The sequence below is a fragment of the Vigna radiata genome, chromosome 4 (genome assembly GCF_000741045.1).
Source record: "Vigna radiata var. radiata cultivar VC1973A chromosome 4, Vradiata_ver6, whole genome shotgun sequence".
Lineage (NCBI taxonomy): Eukaryota > Viridiplantae > Streptophyta > Magnoliopsida > Fabales > Fabaceae > Vigna > Vigna radiata.
Window position 1 is genome coordinate 20,739,028 of NC_028354.1, and position 16,967 is coordinate 20,755,994.

The 16,967-nt window shown below is 31.4% G+C and overlaps 1 protein-coding gene across 1 annotated transcript; it reads left to right on the forward strand.

The window, feature by feature from the left end:
- Window positions 1-10,558: 10,558 nt before the first annotated feature.
- On the forward strand, window positions 10,559-11,968 carry LOC106758034 (NAC domain-containing protein 83-like). The gene is made up of 3 exons (XM_014640927.2): window positions 10,559-10,945; window positions 11,028-11,278; window positions 11,371-11,968. Exons 1-3 carry the CDS (start codon window positions 10,765-10,767, stop codon window positions 11,635-11,637), a joined length of 699 nt encoding a protein of 232 aa, XP_014496413.1. The 5' UTR covers window positions 10,559-10,764; the 3' UTR covers window positions 11,638-11,968.
- The last annotated feature ends 4,999 nt before the right edge of the window (window positions 11,969-16,967 follow it).

Consider the following 16,967-nt stretch of genomic DNA (forward strand, 5'->3'; position numbering starts at 1 on the left):
ATATATATATATATATATATATATATATATATATATATATATTTGACTACTTGACACACTCGTTCTAGTATGCCGTGGCCTATTTGACCTGGATCCAGTTAATAATACTAATATGATTATTTCTCAAATTATGTTTAATTATGATTAATTTTGTAATTAGTGAAATTTCACTTTAAAAATGGGTAAACTAAAATAAATATAAGTAGTAATTTAAAACTAACACAAGAGAAAAATAAAAGATAACTTATTTAACAAATTCTTGAAATTCAGAAAGATTATACATCACAATTATAACAACAATTTGTAATAAGTTTATTGTTGGACGACAAACGAACTTAGTGACCTTTTCCTCATCAACATACAATTTTTATACGATCATCATTCGCCTGAACGTTTACAATGCCATTATGTGTTGTCCTGGAATCAACTGGTTATATTTTGCAATCCCCTATAACATTCGTCAGGTCCTATAATAAAAAAATAAAACAAGTTAAATTCAAACCAATCAAACCCCTTTTGTTTCCCAACCCACCATACTGTTGAAATGGGAGCTTCGATTTCGTCGGTGCTCATAGGATCTGATTTGCTAGTGGAGGGCTCCGGTGAGAAAGAACATGAGCTGTTATTCTTAGGGTTAACGTTGATAGAGTGATTTTTCTTGGGATCTTCTTGAGTTGGCGTTGGTTGCGAAGAATCGCCGACGAGGGATTCTTTACTCATCTGAACGTTTACAATGCCATCATGTGTTGCCCCTATAACATTTGTCATGTCCTACAATAAAAAAATAAAACTAGTTAATTTCAAACCAATCAAACCCATGGACTATAAATCAAAGACAGTTCCCCATGGACTATAAATCAAAGACAGTTCCCCATGGACTATAAATCAAAGACAATCCCCCAGAAAGAATCTGAAGTTAAAGACCGAGCCGTAAATCCCCCTTGGCCGAGAGGTAAATCCCTCTCGTTGATGCTGAAGACCGAGAGGTAAATCCCTATCGTCAAAAGTTAATGAAGAAAACCAAGAGGTAAATCCCTCTTGTCAAAAGTTTATGTTGAAGGCCGAAGAAGTAAATCCTTGTCGGTTCAAGTTTAAAGCCGAAAAGGTAAATTTCTCTCGGTTCATGTTGAAGGTCGAAGAGGTAAATCCCACTCGGTTCATGTCGAAGGCCGAAGTTGAAGACTAAGACCGAGAGGTAAATCCCTCTCGTTGAAGAAAAACCCGAGAGGTAAATCCATCTTGTCAACCAAAAGGTTGAAGACAAAGACCGAACGGTAAATCCCTCTCGGCCGAGAGGTAAATCGCTCTCGTTGAAGAAAAAACCGAAAGGTAAATCCCTCTCGTTGAAGAAAAAATTGAGAGGTAAATCCCTTTCGTCAACCAGAAGGTTGAAGAAAAAACCGAGAGGTAAATCCCTCTCGTCAACCATGTACTAGTACAAAATATGATTATAATAGTGCACTAGTACAAAAAATGATTATAATAACTATTATAATCATATTTTGTACTAGTACATGGTTGACGAGAGGGATTTACCTCTCGCTTTTTTCTTCGAGAGGGATTTACCTCTCAGCCGAGGGATTTACCGCTCGGTCTTTGTCTTCAACCTTTTGGTTGACGAAAGGGATTTACCTCTCAATTTGTTCTTCAACGAGAGGGATTTACATCTCGGTTTTTTCTTCAACGAGAGCGATTTACCTCTCGGCCGAGAGGGATTTACCGTTCGGTCTTTGTCTTCAACCTTTTGGTTGACAAGATGGATTTACCTCTCGGGTTTTTCTTCAACGAGAGGGATTTACCTCTCGGTATTTGTCTTCAACTTCGGCCTTCAACACGAACCGAGTGGGATTTACCTCTTCGACCTTCAAAATGAACCGAGAGAAATTTACCTCTTCGGCTTTAAACTTGAACCGAAAGGATTTACTTCTTCGGCCTTCAACATAAACTTTTGACAAGAGGGATTTACCTCTCGGTTTTCTTCATTAACTTTTGATGATAGGGATTTTCCTCTCGGTCTTCAGCATCAACGAGAGGGATTTACCTCTCGACCGAGGGGGATTTACGGCTCGGTCTTTAACTTCAGATTCTTTCTGGAGGACTGTCTTTGATTTATAGTCCATGGGGAACTGTCTTTGATTTATAGTCCATGGGGGACTGTCTTTGATTTATAGTCCATGGGAGACTTCTTTGATTTATAGTCCATGGGGGACTTCTTTGATTTTTAGTCTTGTGACCTGTAAGATATATAATAAAAAAAATATAGGCGAGACCGTTCAGTCTTTGGTTGAATGTTTGAAGAATCCATATTAGGATGTTTCATGGTCGGAAAGTAACTACTTTATAACCTTGTGATCTGGAAGATACATAATATAAAAAATATAGGCAAGATGGTTCGGTCTTTGGTTGAGTAATGTCGCCTTGTCAGATTATTTACTGCACTGAAAATTTTCAGTGGGCTGCACTTGATGGAGTGGACCTGCTTTAAAGATAAAAAGTTAAAGTGAAGTTGCCAACGACATGGCATGTCAATCCTTTTAAGATCCCACAACTTGAAGTCGTTTAAATATATCTTCTTCATTCCCGTCACGATGGAAGCATGCCTTAAAGGCCTTTACATGCCTTGATATATAAATTTTTAAAGATGTAAAATTCTCATGATGATATATATTATGGTATATTACTATAATAAATGATTCGGTTACCATGTATTACGAATTGCACCAAATATAATAAACAAGGCATCAAAACCATATTGAGATTTTACAATATTTCGGTTATAATAATATATCATATATCACATAATATATTATTGATTATATTATATATATTTTTAACATCGGTATAAAATAGTTGTTATAATATCTATTATCAATTACATATTTTATGAAATATTCATATTTCAAAAATACTTATCTTTTTTATGACGTCTCATGTAGAGATGATGATTCACGCAATGTAGTTTTCATTTTGATAAAAGTTTATGGTGTTGATATGAAATAGTGATGTTGAGACCGAACGCTCATCTTTGTTTTTGATCGTCTTTCTGTGTTTTGTTGTTCCTCCATGCTTCTCGTGGTCACCATTTGGGTTTGCCGTTCGACCCCACGGTAGGCGTCAAAATGTTTCGGTAAATATTTTATGGGATCGAGACACTAACCTTTCTGACATGTCTTCCTTGCCTTTAGCCACCTAAGACGTCTTGATGATAAATTATGTCTTAAAAATAAATTACGAAATTAAGAATAAATGAAAAGTTTATATAAATTTTCTAAACTGATAAACTAAAAGTATTTTCTTAATTTAAGATAGGAATAGGTATAAGAATCAAACTAGGATAGACAGTGAAATCGATAAGGTAGTAGATATGTAAATATTTAGTTTGGCCTAATAATCAATTTAAAAAATTAAATATTACTAAACCCATGTTTACATTAGTCAATTCCGAAAATTTTCATTAAAATCAGAATAAGTTTATGAAAACTTATTCATTTTTCATTCCTAAAATGTTATAACTCAAGCAATTTAACAATAGTATTAATAATTAAATTATTAGTTAACCTAAACATCACAATTTTTTACATATCACAAATAACAATATAAGTTATTGACAAATGTCTAGTTTACCTAATATAGCATATTATTTAAACACTTATCTTTCATGATTTTCACATAAAAATTAGTAAAACAACCATTTTTACTTTAGAATACAGAACGAGGAGTAACGATGTTATAAAAAGTAAAATTTGATATGTTTATATTATTTTTGCAAGTAAAATAAAGAAATTAAAAAGTTTGTGTTGAACCTCATAGTTGTTGTTAAGCAATGTAAGATAGTTTATGAATATTCAAAATATAAGTCTTATAGTTGAGTAACAATTTTGGTGTTGAGCTACACCTGAGTAGAAACTTTCCCTCCAAATAAACCTCAAACTCCAAAATGACAATTGAGCTTCAACACTTGAGTAGAAAAGCTACATTGTTGAAATGCCAAGTTAAAAGCTCAAGCATGGAGGAAGTTCACCTAAGGAGGAAATCTCATGACTAACTTGATTGGAACTTGATTGAAGTTAAAGCATCACTTAGTTTTTCTATAAAAACATAGCATACCTAAGTAATTTGTATGCTGATTTTTTTTTTATCATTTAGAGAGAAACTCAATTGAGTGATTATGCATATATTATAACACTTTTAGAAAGATATGGAAGGAGGAAAGCTAAACCGTGTACTTGATTTAAAGATCAATACGAGCAACTAACTTTTTTCTGGTTGGGATTTAATGTAACTTTTTTAAACTCTTTATACTACACTTAATTCAATATATGTTATGTTCTTATTTTATGTATTTGTTATTTAATTTGTTTTTATTGCTTTGATGACTTGGTCAATCATCATATTTTTCAACCTAAATACAATGGAAATTTGTTTACTTTTTAGATCCAATTAAATTTCCTAATGCTTGGTAGATACCAAGAATGGAACTACAACTTTAATTGGTTTAAAGAATCTTGCTCACTAATGCAAAGGTCACTCCACCCAAGTGAAGAGTCATATTGTGTCTCATATCCTTAGGTTCTTATACTATAGGAATGAGTTTAGAATTACATTTGACAATACTTTTAGGAACATTAATATAAAGAACACGATTTATAGACAATCAAGAATAGTGCGCATGCAGTTGAGTGAAAAAAGTCAAATTCGATCTCAGTATCTTAATCAGCATCACTTATCTTTATTATTATTTAAACTTTTATTTAGAATTATCAAACATTTATCACTATGTTATTACAAACTTGAATATAGATTATTGATTATTATTTTATCAAACCAAATCCATATGAACACGACTTTGTATTACAATCCAACCAGTAAATTTGTAACCCTTAACTAGTCATCATCAATTATAAAACAATTATAACATATCCATTATCAAGACAAAATAAGAGAAACAAGAAAGCCAAATATTGAAATGAAAATTTTATCATTTTCTTGTTACAAATGACACAAACAAATAGGTCATCAAATAGCAAACTTTACATGTTTCTCAAGATCACAAAAATAAAGAGGTTTCACTCAAGTTTACTCTTTATCCAAAAATGGTATTGTGGCTTTGACTCAAGGCAAAAGTCAATTTATTGGCTTGCATGCAATTATATTAGTTATAATGGATCTTCATCTTAAAGGCAAAAATAATCACATAAGAAATTGACATCACTCTTTACTCAAGATTTTAAAACAATGAATTAATAGATACTTTTATATGTTTCTTTATATGTTTGTTCTACTTTCTGATTTTTATCAATTTGGAATTTAAACTCACATTTGGATTCTCAAGAGTTAATTTAGAGAGAAAGTCTACAAATGACTAAAAGAGGATAATGTAGTTATTCTATAACCCGGTGAGATTCCACAGCTGAGAACACAAACTTTGCTAGTGGGGTTGATCTTGGCAACACAACCAACATGGACTAGAGTGTATATTTGGTTCTCCGTTGATTGAAAACCTTGACTTGCCATCATTCACCATCACTCCCCGGTCAGTTTAATCCTTAGGAGGCTTAACAATTTCAGCATTCAATCTAACAATTTCTGCATATGTTCAGTTATACTTAGAATACGACTATTATTTACAAATGAGAACCATTGATTAAACACACACTCTCTCCTCTTTCATTCATCCTTCTCCTCTGTTCCTACATTCACCATAATACAATATTTGAAGGCTATGTATAAAAATCTTAAAATAATGTAAAGAATTTTGTTGCGGGTAATATAAACTAATAGAACTCATAAGTTTTTTAGCGCTTTAACGTATCCAAGAAAATTAAACCGATAATAAAAAATATTCTTTTAGTGACAAATAAGTATTCCATTCAAATATAATAATATTTATATTATTTATTTTCTAATCAAAATATTAAATAAAAAAATAACCGGCCCGTGCGTAAGCACATCTCTCAAACTAGTTCTTTTATGTAAAATATGCCTCTCAATTTTAGTAATTTAGAAGTCAAAAGTACTTTCTCAAATTTAAAATTGAAAAAAAATAATATATGCAAAAAGTGACTTCTAAATTGTATAATCGACAGGATACTTTTGATTTTTAGATGAGACAACCTAAATATGAGGTGTTTCCGTATTGAAAAATTCAGAAGAAGAAAAAAAACACTTTAAATCAGAAGAGTAAATTGGAAATTTTCATATTTATGAGAGTGAAGATGAGAAGAATGGGAGTGCAAAAAGAAATACGACATTGGAATTTGATTGTAAGGTGGGCCTGCGTAAGCGACAACAGAGATGGGCTGGGTTCAGAAATTAGAAGATAAACTATTTTGTAATAAAAAAAAAGTAATTTTTTGGTCTAGGATAAATATTTATTTTGAGTCACTATATTTATAATTTATAATTTACAATAAAGAAAAATTTACATAGATGAAATTTATGTCGTATTTAAAATAATAATTATTTAAATTATAATTCTAACTCTGTTTTAATTCTTGATCCGTAAGCTTGAGTTGCTAACGCTATTTTGCGATTTCGAATTTATAAATTTAGTAATTTTATTTTATTAATTTATTTAACATTTTTTTATGGTGTCTTATTTGAGGATTGAGTTAAAATGACCGATTTTTAACCTATAAGGACTAACATCCTGAAAAAGAAAATGTAAAGATCAAATGTGCGTGTAAGAAACTGAGACCATATTATCCTTGAGCATAACTAGTCTAAATTATGACAAGAAATTGTATTCAATGAAAATGGATAGACATTTGAAAAACAAAAATAAAGACGTATGATTGAGAAAAAAAAAATCATGAAATAGAGAAAAAGGTGTGTGAAATGTAGGTTTTTTTGAAAGTGAAATGGTAAGAATTTCTCATTAGGAAAGTAAAGAGATTAAAGTGAAGATGTTTTTTCAGTTGATTTTTGTCCACAATTTTGTAATTGTCAATAAATTACATCCGTCATTACCTAACTTTAACAAAGCATATTAAATTGATTTCATGGTATTTCAAAGTAAATTTTGAATTTTGAAAGTTATGTGTATTATATAATATGAAAAAAATGGTCAATAACTCTTTCAATCTTATAAGAAACAATCGATTTACATATAGTAACAAAAATAATTATATTAACTTTAAGTTAAATTATTAATGTATAAATTGTAATTAGGTTAATATTAATCAGAAATTCATCTCAAAATCTAAAAATATAAGTTTGATATCTAAATAGTTGATTACTTTTTACTTGTTACAATATTCGAACAAATACTAATTTTAGCATCATAATGTTTTTTGTAAATAACATTCAATTTAACCAAATAATAAAGAAAAATAACTAAAGATAAAAATGTGACATTGAAAACCTTTGTGACACAGAATATAAGGATAAAATATCATAAAAATATAAAATTTTGTATTTTTTCAAGAAATAAAAGAAAAAAAAAAAGTAAGTAAAAATAGTGTTAAATGAATGTAAAAAATTTGAATGTGTAAAAAATCATTCTTCTAAAACTTAACCAACGATCCTATGAATCGAAAGAGGTATTATTTGATTTTATTATATGGAAATAGAAGAGTGATAAAGTAAAACGTGTAGTGCTGGAAAAGAATGACTCTGATGAGAAATGGATGGATGAGTAAATAAGTAAATAGAAGATGGAGTGTGAAGTGAGTTGTGGTAACTTGTAAGAGGTGAGTGCAGTGGTCTTTGTTTGACCTCCTTGGAATTTGTTGTCTTCACGGTTACGCTACCTTCTTTTTTTTTTTTATTTTGATTCTTATTCTTATTCTTCTGGAGATGGAGGGGATAAAAATGGCTACCAGCTCAGCTGAAAAAGAAGAATAAAGTTGGATCTCTACATGTGTAATTCGTTTACAGAAAGTGAATTCTGTTTACTTTGGTAAAAGTAAGATAATTCATTTCAGAGTATTAACTTAACAAGGAGACACGACAATAATAATAATTTAATTTATATATAAAAGACTAACATTACATTCAAATTTTAATTTTTATATTATTTTTAACTTTTTATTTTCACTTAAAATATAACAAAAAAAGAAGTTGGGTTTTGTAAATCTTAAAATCTTACACTAAACTAAACCCATGCCAGGGGATTCCATGTCCCTTTTCAGGAACTTTCCTTCTAGCTACCTACCTACTCCTGCTTCAAACTTTCCTTGCCAAAAAAACATCATTAACAATCTTCACATTCTCCTATCTCTAAAACCCTTTCATCTTTATATTTACCACTACTATTTAATCCCTGCTTTTTTGTAACAACTTTTGCTTTGTTTTCAGACACATATCTTATTCCTTCGCCCTTTTGCGAAATTTGGCTTTCCGAGTTGACAAATATTTGGCTTCAAAATCAAGGAACTTCCTTCTTTCAAGTGCCCAATCACCAAAGCAAAGGACCACATTCTCAAGGCATCTCTATGCGTCAACATCATCATCACAATTACAAAAAAAAATAAATAAATAAATAAATAAACAAATAATACCGAGGTCAACTTTGAAATCAATGCAGACTTTTGAATTTTTGTTCTACACAATCTCCTAATTGGACATCGCTGCTTCCTTCTACTCTTATTTATTTCATCCCAAATTCTACACTCATATCTTCTTTTCTACTTTCTTCCACTCCACACCAATCTAAATATCCACCGTCTTATCAAATATTAGATCATTTTCAGATATTCATACGCATCACACATCATGCAAATGCTGCGCTTCTGTTCTCATTCTCAATCAATCCAAAATAATTAAATCATATCATCTGCCTACAAAAGTTTATGATGAGTACGATTAACAAGCAACTTTCAAACATAGCAATTGATGCCCAAACAAAATTTTCCTCTCTAGGCGTAAAATAGAGCACCGTGCGTCACTGCTTGGCAACATCTAGGCTGAGGTGTTCCGCACCCTTTCGTTTCTTCTTTTTTATTTCAAAAAAGTCATCAGGTACATGTAAGATGTACAATTCCTTTTCCTTCGACAGCTCCTAACAACAGGTTTTTAGTCCAACATAAACCATAAAAAAAAAAGGACAAAACCTACACAATTTGTTCGAATAAATAAAACAAAAGACATCGGCGAAATTTATTAACCAACAACCAAACATGCACACCATCATCTATTATTTGAACGCCAAACCTTACCACTATTTATTCTATTTGCCAGCGAAAGAGATGATGAGATTTTTGTTGTCTTACAATACATTATAATTAATTATATTTGTTTTGGTTTAATAGGATTGAGGTTAAGTTTTTTTTTTTTACAAAGAATCTTCAAATTTCAAACTTAAATTTAAGGTTTATTTTCAGTTCTATCTGAAAGTTAATATTTATCTGTTGTAATAATGAATAAATAGTAAAAGTAACAAATTATTTAAATATTAAATTTGTATTTATAGATTTTTGGATAAGTTTCTTAATTAATATTAACCTACTTACAATTCAAACAATAATGACGTGACTTAGAATTGATTTAATTATTTTTGTTGTTAATTTTTTTTATAATCTAACTAATCGATTCATGAATTATTTTTCATAGAATCGAAAAGATCGTTGACAGCTCAATCCATTACTCACTGAAAGGTCATATTGTACAAGATTTATATTATTACTAAAAGAAAGAAATTTAGCCGAAAAAAAAGAAAAGAAGAACGGGAGCTCAATATATCAGCATAATTGGGGAGTGTTGTTGTTATGTCTCCTTACATATGTGAAGATGTGAGAGGGTGAAGTGAGTCAGGATGATTTAATGGAATGATAGAAAGCTTTTAAACAGAAGAGATATAAGAAAAGAAATAAATATGATAAGAAAATGATGAGATGAGTGTAAAAGAAACGGAATATAATAAATATAAAAATAAATAAAACTCGTAAAGAAGGGAAGAGGAATGGAATGAAGAAGTATTTTTACTGAAAACACAATAATTGGAGGGTTTGACGTTTGTGTTGTAATATTAAAAATCGGCCATGACAATGCCCACACGCAAACTCCTTTGACCCTATAGGAAGAGAGAGAGAGAGAGAACGTAGGGAACATGAAATGGGAAAAATCAGAGCCGCAATGAGGCATACGAAACCCTTTTTCTCTACTCACATAATTCTGTAATAATAATAATAATAAAATAGAAGTGGGTTGGCAATATTTTTCTTGTGGGAATCTCATCTTAATAAATAATAAATAAATATGAGGAGCATCGTGAAGTTAAGTTTAGTTTCCTACAGCTTCCGTTTTGTAATTATTTATTTTTGAGGCGGAGAAGGTTCCCCTTTCCCCACGGAACTGGGCTTAGTGAGTGCATTGTCAATGTTTGAGGCTCGGGCTTAAGAAGAAAGAGACAAAGAATGTGAACCGTCCCACGTTTCCATGATCCCCCAGGTTTTCCATATTGCGTAAGCACCCCTCTTCTCTACCCACATTCCACAATTCTCCCATGGATGGAAACAGTGCGACAACAAGATCGACCAAATCTTCAAATGGACCCTCTTTCTCTCTCATCTCCCATCTTACTATAAAACAACCCACACTGCATCTTACTCCATACATACCCTTTTCCTTTCTTTATCTAATAATAATATTAATAATAAATAATAATAATAATAATAATAATATTAATATTAACCCTTTTTCCCTTCTTCCCCTGCGCTTGCTTTCATGGACTTCTAAGAACCCCCGCCACTGCCTTCAACTGTCTGCTCTACACGGACACACAACTTTTATTACTATATACAGAGAAGAACAAGTAGAAATCGAATGGAGAAACTGAATTTTGTGAAGAATGGGGAGCTCCGATTGCCTCCGGGCTTCCGTTTCCACCCAACCGACGAGGAATTGGTTGTGCAATACTTAAAGCGCAAGGTTTTCTCCTTCCCTTTGCCAGCCTCCGTCATTCCTGAGTTTGATGTTTGCAAGTCTGATCCTTGGGATTTGCCAGGTTTCCATTTTTCCTTCTTTCCCTCTCTTTTCTTCTCAATTCATTTAGTCTAATTGCAGTGCCTTGTGGATGGTTTGTTTAGGTGATTTAGAGAAAGAGAAGTACTTCTTCAGCACCAAAGAACCCAAATATCCTAACGGCAATCGCTCCAACAGAGCCACCAGTTCAGGTTACTGGAAGGCCACTGGGTTGGACAAACAAATTTTAACTTCAAAAGGGAACCAANTAGTGGGAATGAAGAAGACACTTGTTTTCTACAGAGGAAAGCCACCTCATGGATCCAGAACCGATTGGATCATGCATGAGTATCGCCTNCTTAACGCTCCATCTCAGGTCAGAATTCAGAGAGAGCAAATTAACTCTCGATTATCCTCGCGCACGCATTAATTATTCATACAATATTTTTGGTTTGTTTGTGTGTTTAGGTTCCCATGGAAAACTGGGTTCTGTGTCGCATATTTTTGAAGAGGAGAAGTGGTTGTAGAAACGTGGAGGAGAAGGAGATGGAGAGTTTGAGAGGCGGAGTGAATAATAGGAAGGTGAGGAAGTCGAAGATGGTTTTCTATAACTTTTTGGAACAGAGCAAGACTGATTCCTCATCTTCTGCCGGCAGTGGAATTACCCATGAATCAGATGAGCATGAAGAGAGCAGTAGCTCCGACACCTTCCCTTATTTTAGAAGAAAACCTTGACACCCTCCACTTAAATTCTAGTACTACTGCTTGTTTTCAAATCATCTCGGATCAACCTAAGTTTTACCTCTTTTTTATATTGTCTTTCCCTGTAATTATCTTCTTTCCACCGGCGCTGAGGGTAGTAATCTAGGTCTGGAGTGTGTAATCCAGTTCTTTTTTTCCTTCAATTTCTAATACCCTTCATCATCATGCAAATGGAAAGGCAATGCATCTTTTAGCTCGCTAAACCAGCTAAAAGCTACTAATTTTTAGTCCCAAAGGAGATGCTTTCACAGAGCAAAAGAGAAATTATCCACGATGGAAAGCATAACAAAAGAGGTTCAAAATACATATATATTTATGTCCAAAAATAAAGGACCGTTTTCAGGAGAACATCCCCAAAATAAGAACATAACATTTGCCAGATCAGCGTCGCACTAGTTACTACCGGGCTCTTCTTCCTTTTCTTCAGGGAAAGAAGAGGCTGCAAAACAAAGCTATGGTCATTCTTGTCGGATCCACCTAAATTCCTGTTTTTTTAGGGTATTCCCTGCACATCATCATGGTAATAATTTCTTACAAAATAAACTATAATAGCTTCAGTTCACCTTATTCCATTTCCACCTTCACAACTATGCGTATCTTATCCATATCTCCTTTCTACTTGTAATTCTTAACAAGTCCGCAAGTTGATATTTTTTTTCCAACTTTCCAAATCACCAATATTGACTTTATTAAACATTCGATAATTGTTTGTCCAACATATATATCACTCGATCGTTCACAATCACAGTTATTTTTCTTTTGTCAGGTTAACCATAAAATACTGTATATATGAAATGCAAAGTGAGTTAGCCTAACATTTCTCGACATTAAAATTTCAAAACAAGGGATTAAATTTTAACACGTCTAGTTTTAAGCTATATAGAGAGCATGAGAGCTACGTTTCCCTATTGTATACAACACTGTTGTACACCACTGCCACTACCCTCAGTTTGGAGTTGACCCAAATTCCAACACTACAACTGATCCAATTTGCACCTTTTACAAAATAATAAAATAAAATATAGGAATAATTATACAATATGCAGAATAAATAAACTACCAGCGTGTTGTAATCATCTCCAACAAACTAATGCAGACACTCATAAAATTATAGTTCAACTCTCAATTACTTTATGTATTGATAACGATTTAGTGGTATAAGACATCACTTTTAAGGCCACTTAGTCAGAGTGTGTCGGACCCAATCCTCGAAAAACACCAATCCAACATACGAACCCTGTTTCGGGGAAAGAAGGGACCGCACAATTAAAACTTTATTATCGTTAGCGATTTTCACTCTTTTTTTCACAATTATAAAAAGTAGTTACATAAAAAGCATTGCTCGGAATTATACAAATATCCAATGCATGTAACGATTTGGTTTTTCTAAAACGAGAAAACATGAAGGAATAGCAGTTATTGATAAAAAGAATTGAATATTTGATGATGAGATGGAAACAGTGAGACAAGAAGATCGTGGAAATCTTCAACTGGGGCATCACTTGAAGGTACCATATTTGTCATCTACCCTTAGTCCGACGTGGTTGCCCCTCGTTTTCCAACCAACTGGGTCCCTTTAACCTTTATTCTTTCACCCACCTTTCTCCTTTAATTTTCTTATTATATTTTTATTCAATACACAATTTTACATCCATTTATAAAATATCATAAAAGAATAAATCTTTATATTTAAAAAATAATAATAAAAAAAATGTCAAATAATATAAAAAAATGTGTATATCAAAATATATTTTTCCTTTTATTACACTATATATCTCTCCTCCACCTTTTCCAATTTTTCATTCTAAAATACTACCTCATTTGTTCTTCATTTTCTTTCTTAAACCCAACCTCCCTCACTATCAAACCACTTTTTCAAAATAAATAATTCTATCAGTTAACATCTTATCTTTTTTCATGGTACTCTAAAGTTATGGTGCGTTTCATGATAAACAAAACAAGTCACTTAACAATCACAACATACTTGAGCATCTCACACACTTCTCCACGATTCCTTAATAGCGGCAACCCTTTTACAAACTTCTTACCTTAATTCTAATCAAGTTTTGCTAACTAACTAATATTACCAAGTTATCTCAATTTTCATTTGTGAGAGATCGTCGTGTTTTTCATATTTAATCAATTGCACATGTTTATACGTAATTAACTAAACATCTATATTGTTGAAAAGTATTAAAATTAGTGGCTTTTTAAAACAAATAAAAATACTAAAAATCCAAAAATACTTAAAAAACTAGTCAAAATTCAATTATTGAAGGTGTGCAGATGTGACCTGTGATATTATTGATTAGCATTTAACCCAATTCCATTTTTAACATACTGTGCAGCAATTAGAGAGCAACGTGTACAATTTTTAGTTGTTTAAATTGAACTCTAAAATGAGTTCTTTTAACTTTATCATCTCTTTATTATTTACACGATTTGTTCGAATGACACATAAAATAATTGTCTCCCTTGAAAGAGACAAGGTAATATGTTAAAAAATTGACATCAATGATAATCCCGTATTCTAATAAAGACCTCATAAACAAAGCACACATTCAAAATAAATTTATTTATTTTTTCTTCGATGAGTATGCAAAAATAGTATGGTCATGAAACCTTTTTTTTTTTAATAATTTTAATAGGTCCAAAAATTACATTTTAGAATAATTTTTTAATAACTTTCATATTATATACTAGTCTTTTAAAAGTAACCGGTCAACTGTAAGTTGCTTATATAACAACAATCACAAAATCTTATACGGCACACCTAGGTCGATGTATTTTATCAATATTCAACAAATTGGTTCTTGAATAAAAAAGAGTAAAGTATATATATTGGTTTCTTTTAAAAATAAAAACTAAATTCGATATATTAGCTCCTCTAATTCTTTTGTCTTTTTTTTTTTTGCAGTCACTTAGATTTTGAAATGCATCATTTTATCCTTCGAATTTAAATAACGTTTTATAAAAAAACAAAATTATCTAGACAACGTTCGAACGATGAAAAGTTCTGCCTTCATAAGTAGAAGGAATAAAAAGAAACAACGTTTTTGATATATAACTAAACTTTGGATGTTTTAGAATGTTAAAGAACATATTTTTACACTTACCATTGACATGAAATAATACATCTAGTATTTTTTAGAACATCTTTTGTTGAAATGAAAGGAAATTAAAGCCGGAATCTAGTTACAAATAAAAATATATTAAAACGTTGAATTTGTGAAAGAAATATAATTAAAGAACACGTTGCTAATTGTAACTACGCATAAATTATATTAGACATCAGTAAAATAGAGATGGATGTTTCAGGTCAACGTTACGGTCATCTGACAAAAATAACAGACTATTTTTTAACCTGTCAATTTAAATTTTCAATCAATAATTTAAAAAAAAAAAATGTGTATAATCAAAAGTAATTTTAGTCGATGGAAATTACTTATCTATAAAATAAAGCAGGTAGTAACATGAACCAACGTAAGTGCATACACTATTTTTAGTGACCTATCCAAATAAAGTTTTTTGAATTAATAAATTTTAAAAAAGTTCACCACAATCAGACAGAATTTCCTGATAACTTATTATTTGTGAAATAAAGGAATTAATCAACTTGTATTTTTTTCCGACACAGAATTTTTTTTTAATAAAAAGAGAGAGTGTTTGACTAGTACTTAATTGAATTTAAAAACACTTGTTCTACACTCCCAAGTAACGTGGACGTTTCCATTATTTAGTGGGAAAATAAAAAATAAATTAGGCCCACATAGAAATATATTATGACAATTGAGACTGCAATACATAGGATCATGTCTGTCTGGGATAGAATAGATTTTCTCATTGGTTTTATATGGCCATAGTTTTTATGCATGTAGCTTTAATAAGAATATATGCCAATATGTATGGTTAGTCGATTTGAGCGTGATTTAGACCCTTAAGTTATTGAAAAGCTAACAGAATATTTTAATTGATTTGAAAATGATTTCGCAAGTGTATGTTGTTTACGTTCACGGCTCCTCAAATGAATGTGGTATCAGAAGAATTCATAAATGCAATAAATTCAATTTTCAAAAGTGTCTCAGATACATAATTAACTATTTGTAATCTAAAAGGATCTTGAACAAGCGTGGACCTTAATTGCATTTAAAAATTAAAACCTTAAGAAAATCAAAGCTAAAAGGTGAATTAAGTACCTATACATAGTAAATAATGTTAGAAGAAATTAATTTACTTTAACTAATACAAAGTTTTGTAAAACATGGATGTCCCGTTAACAATAGACTGAGGAGTCAACAATCTTTTCGATATTATGAAAGATGATTGATGCACTGATCAGTTAGACTATAAACAAAATTAATAACGAGAATAATTACATAATCCTAAATCAAATTATTACTATTTAAATTATAATTAAGCTAATATTAATCAAAAGAATATCCCAAATATAAGTTTAATATTTAGATAATTAATTACTTTTTATTAGTATTTATTGTTACAATAATTAAATCAACACTAACTTTAAAGATTGAACATAAAATCCTGTTTGGAAAACATGAAAGGGGATTTGAAAAATAAGATAAGAATAATATTAGTGATGTAAAGTGGAAAGGGAGGGTAAGAAAAGGTAACACCGACAGAATAGGATGCGTCTGAAGTGTGAAGAAGTTAGTAACTAACAAAACAAAACAAAACCAAAAGAGTTGAGTTTCCTGTATTCATTGATATTGGTTTGCTCCCCGTTGAGGGATAGAACAGAAATAGAAACAAGTTAGTGTGAGAGAGGGAGAGGGTTAGTTGTGTACTTTCATCAAATCAGTGCCATGCCACTGATATAGCCTCTTTGTCTTGCCTTGGGTCACCTCCAGCTGTACCCCATCACAAAACCTCACTTCATGCACCTCTTCATTTCACTTCAACAGTAAAACCACCAAAATCAAAATTTAGTAAACTCAAGACAAATTTTGTTTCCAAGAAAAAATGGAGAACTTGTTTTGTTTTATCCAAGGAAGGGACCGAGGAGTGCTTGTTTTGGATAAACCCAACGGAATTCTCTTCCAATCACAACACAAGGAACAAGAGGTCGACGGAACTAGGCTTTGTTTTCTTATTAGCAGCCGCAGCCGCAGCCACTCTGGTCTCACGAACTTTTCTCACGAACAAACCAAAATAATAATAATAATAATAATAAAACCTTAAACCACAGTTAATATAACGTCAAAGTAAAAGAAAGGTTGAGTCTGGTTTACGCAAAATGTGTCGTCTTATTCTTCTCCTTCCTTCCTGTCAGACCCATTTCTATA